This window comes from Phalaenopsis equestris, unplaced genomic scaffold (assembly GCF_001263595.1).
Source record: "Phalaenopsis equestris unplaced genomic scaffold, ASM126359v1 Scaffold000411, whole genome shotgun sequence".
Lineage (NCBI taxonomy): Eukaryota > Viridiplantae > Streptophyta > Magnoliopsida > Asparagales > Orchidaceae > Phalaenopsis > Phalaenopsis equestris.
In genome coordinates, this window is record NW_018164852.1 from 1,142,716 (window position 1) to 1,154,066 (window position 11,351).

At 36.7% G+C, this 11,351-nt stretch overlaps 1 protein-coding gene across 1 annotated transcript in view; it reads right to left on the bottom strand.

Moving 5' to 3' along the window:
* LOC110027026 (ABC transporter G family member 36-like) overlaps positions 1–10,017 on the bottom strand; it is a 33,593-nt gene extending 23,576 nt beyond the window's left edge. The window contains 12 exon segments of the mRNA XM_020728286.1: positions 5,662–5,928; positions 5,930–5,970; positions 6,061–6,342; positions 6,423–6,724; positions 7,396–7,486; positions 7,588–7,641; positions 7,767–7,843; positions 8,146–8,390; positions 8,482–8,570; positions 9,233–9,353; positions 9,455–9,821; positions 9,937–10,017. Of these exon segments, the coding sequence (XP_020583945.1) occupies positions 5,662–5,928; positions 5,930–5,970; positions 6,061–6,342; positions 6,423–6,724; positions 7,396–7,486; positions 7,588–7,641; positions 7,767–7,843; positions 8,146–8,390; positions 8,482–8,570; positions 9,233–9,353; positions 9,455–9,771 (1,886 nt within the window). The 5' untranslated portion in view covers positions 9,772–9,821; positions 9,937–10,017.
* Between the last annotated feature and the right edge of the window lie 1,334 nt (positions 10,018–11,351).

Below are 11,351 nucleotides of genomic sequence, written 5' to 3' on the forward strand. Positions count from 1 at the left end.
CCTCTTGGGGTTACTAACAGGCCTATTTATAACCCCAGGAGTAAACCTTAGGCACAATATGTAATTACAACATTACCCCTGTACCAAACCGCGGGGCTTTGCCCCCGCACCCCAACCCACGTAACTTCCCAATTTAGACAGATTCTTCCGCTCCGCTCTGCTCCGCTTCGATCCAGCGTCTGTCCCGATATGGTATATGAGCCATACCATAACAAAACTCTTTAAATTTTTGTGTGATCTTTTGGATTTGCGTCGATTCTTGATTTTCTTTGCAGAGAAAATGTTTGGAAGATTTGGGGGCTAAGGTTTCGACGATTCGGAGCGAATTCGGGTCCTTCTGAAAGGTTCGCGAGTTCGCGGTAGTTCGGATTCACCGCAGAGGACTTCGGCGGGACGAGGATTTCGGCGTAGAGGAGGATTCGACGATTTGGCTTCGGGGAAGTTCGGCGAGGGCTTCGTTTTCAGAATCGCGGCTTTCAGCGAAGGAGGCTCGCGTGTTACCGCGAACAGGCTCGAAGATCTGCGAACAAAGGTTTCGGCACAGTTTCGCAGAGGAGTTACAGAAGTTCGCAGGCCAAGGAACGGGCGGAGCGGAGGATCGTTATACAGGAGTTCGCTCAGAGAAGCATCGCGAAGGAATTGGAAGAGAATGTTCCGATTCCGCTAGAAGGAATTTCCTCGACTAGAGGAGGCTGCGGAGGTGAAACAAAGGAAAAGGAAATTTTACTGAAATTATTTTTTAGGAAACTTAATTAAAAGAATTATTTAATTAAGGAAAATTTAATTAAGAAAATTTAATGAAAGGAATATTTTAATTATTTTTCGAAAAGATTCTATTTTGAACGAACTTAATTAAAGAGAAATAGTAATTTCTCGCTTCAGCAATTTTGAAATTTAGCAAAGGAAATTGCAGAAGAGTTTGTTGCAGGTTTCGGTGAGCAATTTTCGGTGCAAAAGTTGAGGCGGTGAAGTTTGATGGAACTAATAATTTCAGATTATGGCAAACAAGTGTTAAATATTTGTTGGTGCGATAAGAGATTTTGAAGGCTTTGCGGGCAACGAAACCAGATGCGATGGAGGATGAATATTGGGAAGAATTACAACAACAAACGACAGCAACCATACGTTTATGCCTAGCAGATGAGGCTATGTATCACATGATGAATCTGAAATCTCCAAGGAAGGTATAGAAGAAATTGGAAACTCAGTTGTCTAAATCTCTGACGAATAAATTGTATTTGAAGCAAAAGTTGTATGGGCTGAAGATACAAGAAGGCTCTGATTTGACACAGTATGTGAATGACTTCAATTAAATAATTACAGATTTATCACGGCTTGATGTGAGTATTGATGATGAAGACCGAACAATGATTTTGTTGTGTTTATTACCTTCTTCGTATGAACACCCGGTGACTGCTGTTACATGTTAGAAAGAAACTATCAATGTTGATGAGATTACTGCAGCATTGTTGACTTGCAACCAGCGGAAACAAAATGCAGGAGAAAACTCTCGTCAACAATTTATATGTTAAGGGTAATCATGATCGTGGAAGGAAGAAAGAGAAAGAGAGTTCTGGAAGGCGAAATTCCAGATCTAAATCCAAAGGCAAAAAGACGATTCATTACTATAAGTGCAAGGAGTCAGGTCATAAGAAAAAAGATTGGCAAAAGCTCAAGAAGCAGATTAAGGAGAAACGGATGTATCACTGAAGTCTGTAAATATTATGCAGAATGACAATTTAGATTGCAGTAATGGTGATATGCTTTCAGTTTCATCAACTCAATTCATGAATGCATGGATTCTTGATTTAGGATGCTCTTATCACATAACACCTAACAGAGAGTGGTTTACTTCATATATGTTAATTAATTCTGGCTTAGTCTATTTAGGTAATGATAGATGTTGCAATATTATTGATATTGGTGAAGTCATAATTCAGATGTATGATGACATTCAGATGTATGATGACACTATTGATATTGGTGAAGTCATAATTCAGATGTATGATGACACTGTTAGAACATTATGTAATGTCAGACATATTCCAGATATGAAGAAGAATTTGATTTCCACGGGCAATTTACATAGAAATGATTTTATTTCTAAGACGGATGAAGATAAAGAAACTATCAGAATTATTAAGGATTCATTGATTGTGATGAAAAGAAAGTTAACTGCAGGTAATATCTACAAACTGTTGGGGAGTACAGTTGTAGGTGAAGTCCATTCTGTGAAGTCAGATGATGATAATACAAAGTTATGCATATGCGTGTAGGTCATCTAAGTGAACGTGAGATAGTAGAATTGCATAGAAGAAACCTGTTGCATGGTGTTAAAAGCTGCAAGCTCGATCTTTGTAAGTTCTGTGTTCTTGGAAAATAAACTAAAGTCAGTTTTATGACTGAAAAACACAAAACTGAAGGAATTCTTGATTATGTGCATTCTGATGTATGGGGCCCTCCCAGGGAATCGTCATTGGGAGGATCTCTGTATTTTGTTAGATTTATTGACGATTTCTTTCTCCAATTATTGACGATTTCTCCAAGAAAGTTTGGGTATATTTCTTGAAGCAGAAATCTGAAGTCTTCTCTAAATTCAAACCGTGGAAAGCTGAGGTTGAGAACCAAACTGACAGAAAGATCAAGTATTTGAGATCTGATAAGGGCACAGAGTACACATATTCGCAGTTTCAAAAATTTTTGTGAGGAGCATGAGATTCAGAGGCATTTTTCAATGCGCAAGACACCATAGCAGAATGGTGTGGCAGAAAGAATGAACAAGTCCTTAACTGAAAGAACAAGATGTTTGAGACTAAATGCATGACTTCCTAAGAGTTTCTGGGTAGAGTCTATGAATATGACATGTTATCTCATCAAAAGATCAACTCGGGCATCGTTAGGTGGCATGAATGCAGAAGAAGTATGGACAGGGAATCTAGTTAATTTCGATCATTTACAAATTTTTGGTTGTCCTGCTTATGTACGTGTACCTGGAGATGAAAGATCAAAATTTGATTCAAAATCCAAGAAAGACATCTTTCTGGGCTACAAGAAAGGTGTGAATTTCTGGGCTAAGAAAGACATCTTTCTGGGCTACAAGAAAGGTGTGAAAGGATACAAATTTTGGGATCTAATTGCAAAGAAGATGGTGATCAGCAGAAATACAGTTTTTGATGTACAATCTATGTTGCAACAGAATCAAGACAAGGTGCAAGGGAACAATAATAGTTCAGATGTAGTACAAATGAATTTAGAACAACATTCAGAAACAACTGAGAGAGTTGAATGTTCAAATCTAACACCTGGTAATTACAATCCAGATGATCCACATAATTATAATCTAGCCAGAGATAAGCAGAGATGCACCAATATAAGACCTCCTAGCAGATTGAGTTATGAAAACATGGTCTCTTGTGCACTTCTCATCAACATCGATGATCCAACCACTTTTCAAGTAGTTATCACTAGCTAAGAGAAAGAGAAATGGATGAGTGCAATGGTTATGGGGATGGAGTCTTTGTAGAAAAATCGCACATGGAAACTAGTTCAGCTTTTTGGGGGAACGAAGTCAATTGGGTGCAAGTGGGTGTACAAAACGAAACCAATAGTATCAGAAAAAGAAGGGAAAAATTTCAAGGCTTGACTGGTAGCAAAGAGATTCTCACAGCAGAAGGGGATAGATTATGATGAAATCTTTTCTCCTGTGATTATACATTTTTCAATCAGAACAGTGCTTGCATTAGTAGCTATTTGGGATTTGTATTTGGAGAAGATGGATGTTAAAATTGCTTTCTTGCATGGTGATTTGAAGGAACAGATTTACATAGAACGGCCAAAAGGGTTCACTCAACCAGGACAAGAGCATCTTGTTTGCAAATTAAGGAAATCTTTGTGTGGGTTGAAACAATATCCAAAACAATGGTACAAGTGGTTTGACTCCTACATGATTCAGATTGGCTACAAGCAATGTAAGTATGATTGTTGTATTTATGTGAAGAGCTTTGATGATCGTTCTATTATTTTTCTATTATTGTACGTTGACGATTTACTGATTGCTGCAAAAAAAATATGAATGATGTCCGTGGTTTGAAAGCTTTATTGAGCGAGGAATTTGACATGAAATACTTGGGTCATACGAAGAAGATTCTTAGAATGGAGATTCATCGAGATAGGGGCTCAAGAAGATTATGTTTATCTCAACGAGGCTATGTTGAGAAATTGTTGGACATGTTTGAGATGAGCAAGACAAATCCTGTGAGCACTCAATTGACAAATCATTTTAAGCTTTCTTTAGAACAGTGTCCTAAGACAGATATATAAATCGAACACATGACAATAGTTTCATATGTCATTGCAGTTGGCTGCTTGATATATGCTATGATATGTACTCGTCCTGATTTGGCTCATGCTGTTAGTAAAGTCTGCAAATACATGTCTAAACTACGAAGGCGACATTGGGAAATAATCAAATGGATTTTCAGGTATCTGAAGAGTACTGTAGGATATGAAATTATTTTTGACAGTCAGCAAAATGATCCTTCAGTTGTGGGGTACGCTGATTCAGACTATGCAGGTGATCTGAATGGCAGAGGTCTACAACTGGGTATGTGTTTACTCTTGGTGGCTTATATGTTGGAAATCAACAATTCAGTCTATTGTGACATTATCTACAATTGAAGCTGAGTACATGGCAGTAGCTGAAGCTGCAAAAGAAGCCTCATGACTTGTTGGGCTAGTAAAGGAATTCAGAGTTGAGCAAGGTGGAGTTCAGTTGCATTGTGAAAGTCAGAGTGCTATTTATCTGGCTAAGAACCAGGTGTAACATGCAAGAACCAAACATATCGATGTCAGGTATCACAACATCAGAGAATTGATTGCTTCTGGTGAGATACTACTGTAGAAGGTTCATACTGATGAAAATGCAGCTGATATGTTGACCAAGATAATTACTATCAACAAGTTCTTGCATTGCTTCGACTTGTTGAATGTTTGCAGTTGCTGGAGAAGCATGATCACCCAACTCACTTAAGTATGTAAGAAACTCCATGATGTACTCCTAAGGGGCTGGAAATTTGTCAAGGTGGAGATTTGTTAGATATGGCTCATATACCATATAAGGGACAAATGCTAGAGCGGAACGGAAGAATCTGTCCAAATCGAGCGAGTTTCGTTATGTGCATTGGGGGTGCAGGGGCAACACCCCGCGATATGGTACAGCGGTAATTTTGTAATTACATATTGTACTTCAGAGTTTACTTCAGGGCTATATATATGCTTGTTTGTAATCCTGAGAAGTATCTCATATTCTGTACTCTTTTCTGGAATTGAAAGAAAGCCGCCATTCTGCTCCCGATGACGTAGATATCTTTGCCTAACCTGCGTTCTTCTGGATTTGTGTCGATTCTTGTTTTTCTTCGTCTTAATTTCTGAACATAAACTTTCATATTTGCATACATACAACTTAACTCTCTAACATCACATAAAGAATACAATTGTCATTATCATTTTAAAAGTGAAAGACACCTTTCATGCATAGGTTTATGACACCAAAGTGTAATAAGTGTAAATATCAAACTTTAGGTGTTAGATATGTAAATACATAAGAATTGCGTGTTATGTATGTAAATTTCCCAAGTTTAAATAATTAAAATGATTTCTTACCTTCCAACATTAGCATCATAACCTATAACATAATAGGTGACAAACACCCAACCACCAACTTCAACCAAAGTTATAGGAAGCTTGAGTATCCACGATGGTAATGCATATGCCCATGCAGGATAAAAGAAGGAATCTCTTTGTTTATAAAATAATTGGAGCTTCCAAATGGTCAATGAAACCTCTGAGAATCCATTAAACATGATCACAGTTGTACAAAAGAAAATTGAACCCAAATAAATTTCTCCATCCACGACTGAATCACGATGCCTTTTTAAAGAGTGTCATTGCAACTAATGCTAGTAAAATCAGCTGTGGAGAGTAATAGAAGATCTTAAAATGTTAGAAGCATCTATTATGCGAATCAAATTGTTAAGAAGGCCAGAGATAATTATCACTTACCTGAAATACTCTAAAAGCATATGTGAACCAGTTTCGCTTCATCAGCAATAGTTCTCTAGAGATGCAAGCTTTTAGTATTTCTATCTTCCTTACCCCATATTTCGAAGTCGTCAAGGCGGCAGGATGTGCTTTGCTCGCATCGAATGGGGCGGCAAGTTCCTGGTCTAATCTTTCGCCGACGTGAAATGATTTGAAGGCTTCTGAGAATTCTCTTGCAGTAACAAATCTGTAAGGCTCTTCATGCCGTGCCCAATATTGTTGTTGATCTTTCCTGGATGTAACCTGCAAGCCATTATGTCAATCGGTATCAGCTTATTGAAACAGAAATTGATTTGTGGTCAAATTTCTAGTTCTGAACCAACTTCCTGCAGGAAATCAGCGACTCCTTTTCTCGCCGGGCATTTGAAACCCATTGACTCAAAGAACTCTTGGACATGCTCACGAGGACCGTGATACAGGATTTGAGCATCAGAGAGAAGAATTATATCATCGAAGAGATCGAATGTTTCAGGCGCTGGTTGGAGAAGAGAGATGACGGCCGTGGCATCAAGTATATGTATGTACTGTCTCAACGAGTTTACAATCTGGTAAGTTGTTGAGCTGTCAAGTCCGGTGGATATATCATCCATGAACAAAGCTTTTGCTGGTCCAACAATCATCTCCCCTGTCATAGATTGGTGATCAGGTTGGGTCATTCAAAGTGAAAGAAGTTGGCAGGTTTCATAGAAGGAGGAACATGTTTTAGCTGATAAGTTATTTGTTAAAGAATTTCATAATTAATATTTGGGGAATTTACATACATTACATCCAATTCTTATGCATTTATTTATCTCACACCCAAATTTTAATTTTTACATCAAAACTTTCATATTTACGAAGAACACTCAGATCTTTAATATCACATAAAAAATAATACTATTACTATTTTTTTAAAAGTGAAGTACATATTTTAATGATAAATTTAAAAGCACCAAAATGCTATGTGTGTAAATATAGATGTTTTGGTGTGAGGTACGTAAATAGATAAGAATTGTGCGCTACCTATGTTAGTTTTCCCAATTTTTATCACATCTAAACTATCACTATTATTGAATTATTTGTTACGAAGTTAAATATAACTTTTTCAGGGATAAGTACAATGACAGAGATGAAAAATTAAAATTTAGGTGTTAGATATGAAACTACATAAAAAATTATGTGGTATATATGCTAATCTTTTTCGTCCATACTTGTAAATATGAAAGTTTAGAGCTGAAATATGTAAATACATATGAGCATTAGTGCTAGAATTGGGGCTGTGTATATAAATATCCTTTTTTTTTTTCCTTTTCTTACCTGTTGTAACTCTTTTCTTCTGTCCTCCAGAAATGCCTCTCATCATGTCATCTCCAACCATTGTGTCAGCACAGATGTCTAGCCCTAAAATCTGTTGCGAAACACCACCATATTGAATTCTTAAATTTTTTTTTTAAGGAATAAATAGATAGGTTAGATGAGATAAGTTGTGTTCATGTAATATAATGTTACCTTCAGTACATAATCAACTACTATGCTCGTCTCTTGTCCTTCCATTGAACTTGCCTGTACGTAAGTGAAGCTAGTTTACTTAGTTCACCATTTGTATATTAGTTATTAGCTTAATTATGCTATAGTTCTACGCGTATTGCATGCAGATAATAAGCTTGGGAAAAAGAGCACCCCCTGACCTTCATGAATACATCAACATCAGGGTCTGGCTTTATATTTGCCGATTTCTCTCTTCTAGCAATCTCTGCCAACATATCTGCTTGCCAGCACATAATGGATCAGTTGACAATATTCATGCATCCTCTTGTTTATATTATAATTTACAAACCTAGCACATTCATTCAATTTTCAAATCTCTGCCCCACTAATATTTTTTTTATTTTCTTATCAAATTTTCGAGGGTTTGATGGTGGCATGTGTAAATGCATCATTCGATAATTTAAAAATTATATCTTGATGTTAGTTTTGCAAATAGCAATGTTTCCAGTGATGTGTATGGAATTATTCCTTGAATAAATATCAAATCCCACATGATGTGATATGCTTGATCAAGCTTACCATAACGAGTTCCAACTCCCTGACACCTTGCAGAGAATGATAGAGTCTCTCGAACAGTCATCTCTCCAATATGAAGATCATGCTGGCTGATATAAGCAGCATTTCTTTGAGGCACAAACTCATCTATTCCTACACCATTGTAAGACACTTTTCCCGAAACCTTCACATCTGAGTTTAATTGTCCAGCAAGAGCCAACAGTAAAGTTGTCTTTCCTGAACCATTAGGTCCTAAGAGTAGAGTCATCCTGCACTTTACGGCATGTAGAACATTAAGAGAGAGAACTAAGTTGTTTATCAGCTATGTTCGCTACTGTTGTAATGAAACTGCTCATCTACCTTCCAGGCCTGATGAGCCCGCTGACATTATGAAGCAACGTTAAAGGTTTCTTCTTGCTTGGTAGAATGTGAAGCCTGTTGGCAAAGGTCTTTATCAACCAAAGAAGACAAGCAGGTCAGGCCCCATCGTTTTCATTCATTAAATAGTTTAGTGAAGGCTGTACAAATATCCCTCACATTATTAATTTTGTTACACAAGATAGGTGTAAAAGAGCACAGCTTGAGCTAGCCTAGGCTCGGCTCGAGTTCGGCTCGTTAAAAAATAATATTATTCGTGTTCGGCTCGTTAAGAAATAATATTGTTCGTGTTCGACTCTTTAATATATCAGCACAAAAAAATTGTACGTGTTCGACACGTTTGCTTAGCTAGCCAAAACGAATAAGTAGAACACGAGGTGTTCACAAACAACAAATCATTTTGACATTCCTATAATGCAGCGAGCCGATGTTAAAGGTAGGGGCTTTATTTATATTTTATTCCTTTTTTTAATTAATAATTTTAATTGATTATAAATATTTATAGTCTATAACAAATTAAATAATTTAAAATATATATATATATATATAATTTACTTATTGATGAGTTAGAATGAGTAGAAACACGAAAGAAATGAAATTTTAATTATATTTGACTCATTTATATATCATAAAAAAAGAAGAAGAATTATCTCTATCCGACTCATTTATTCAATTAACGAATTGAACATAAATATGATATATTAATTAGAAGTACTTTGAACTTTATGAATACCTCTAGCACGTTTTTCACAGAATTGGGCAGCGTAGGCAAACCTCTTTCGCCCGCATATACTTCCGCCTTAACACTCAGGTTCTCGTACCGTACTTCGATGGTCGGCAAATCAATCCCAACACTAACAAAATTGAAATCGAGAATTTGAAACCTTGAAACACATGAAGGGAAAGACAATTAAGTCATTTGAAAAATCTTAATCTTTTTTCCTCTCCATCTTACCTATCAATCCTGTTGCGGAGCTTCAGCAAAAACTTGTCATTATCATCTTCCGCAACTCGCACCAGCCTCTCCAACAACTCCTTCCTCTCCTGGAACCCAAGGGTCTCTATATCAATCTCCTTCCTCCCGCCTTCGTCCATGTTCCATATGCCTTTTCTCAATCTATTATAAGTCGGCAATTTCTGGAGGGCCGCCCATGTCAGATCCTCCTCCTCTTCTTCCCTCTTCACTGACCTCGAGAAAATGTCATCTGCACTCCACATAGAAGAGCTATTGGATTTGCAGCTCTGGGCACGGAGAAAAGCCCCGGCAGCCATTGAAACTGTTCAAGGAACACTACCTGTCCTCTTGTGTATCTTCAATGCCACTGAAAAGAAATAACGAAAATTTTGTAAAAATAGGAGTTTTGAGTGTGAGATGGATAAATGCAAAGGAATTGGGTGCGGTGTGTATGTAAATTCCCAATAACGAAAACTACATACACAGATATGGAGGCAATGAGAATGTCCACTATCTCCTGTCAATCATAAGAGGAATGAGGATGATGGAGATTGGAAATTTGCTTGGGAGGCAGGTGGCTTAAGTAGGCTCGAAGTTTGGCGGAAGATTTTAGTTTGGAGGCAAACTCAATTAGTTCAAAATTATGGAAAGAATATTAGGGCAAGATTATTGGAGACTTCCACGTTCTACGATAAGCTTCTTGATATCTTGCATTTAAGCATGTTTGGTTCAAATCTATTTATGGGACATATTATAACCTTCAAAATAAATATGCTACAAGCCCACATGCAAGAGAGAGATGTATAACTAAAGAGAGAAATGCATTTTTTTTTCTTATTTTTTTATTTTATTTATATATTTATAATTAAAATATATTTGATTGAGTTAATTGTTTTTAGAAACATTTAAAATTGATGCGTGTTAGAAATTTCACGATGGTAGAGTAGTAGATTATCGCCTTAGTGTTGCACGAACACACACGAATGAAAGAAAAATAATCAGTAGAGACATCAGAAGTTTTTACTTGGAAAACTCGTAAAGGGAAAAACCACGGGATATGACCCAGTTGAATAAATTCATTATAAACTAGAGATTACTAGTAGAGTCTCTCATCTCATAGGTGAGAAAGGGTTACACTCTTCATAGCTACAATGTTGGTGCGCGTATGAACTTGTTATAAGAAGTAGGCGGCGGCTGATGGTGATCGACAACCGATATTGATCGGTGAAAGCATGTGAGTGATGATCAGCGATGGTTAGTGGCGAGGTAATGCTGAACTTTTAACTCTTCTCTAAGATTCAAGCGATTTCTCCTGCTTCATGCTCTCTCCTCCCCTTCAGGAGAGGGATGAAACTCTATTTATAGAATACCGTTGCAATTAATGAAATGATATAAACCACACTAATCAGAAAGTCCGAAGAGATTTTTTTATCATATGAAATTTGATGGATATTTGAGAGCCTTAATAATGTTAGAATTGAGCGATCTTGGACTCATTGGATTTGTCTTGTTGAGACGCTCGATTCAACCATAACCTCACCAAATTCAACATTTGTTTTGACTTTCCAAATATGTCTAAAATACTTCTAAAAGTAGTTTATTGGCTTAACCGGGGCTTGATTTTTTTAGATTGAACCAATTTTGGTATCATTGAGTCTGTCTCATCGAGCCAGTCAGTTTATCTGTAATTTTGTTGAAATTGGAGCTCTTGATAACTATTAATTGAATGTTAAACATTTCTTTCTAAAAAAAATGCATGAAGATCCGTGTAATGCCTTAAGATTTGTGTCGGATTATGAGAATTTGTTGATGGTGTATCAATTGTCTCCTTTTTTTTTTGTGAGACCAATTTCATTGTCTGAAAATATCATGGTCTGAAACTTCTTATATATATATA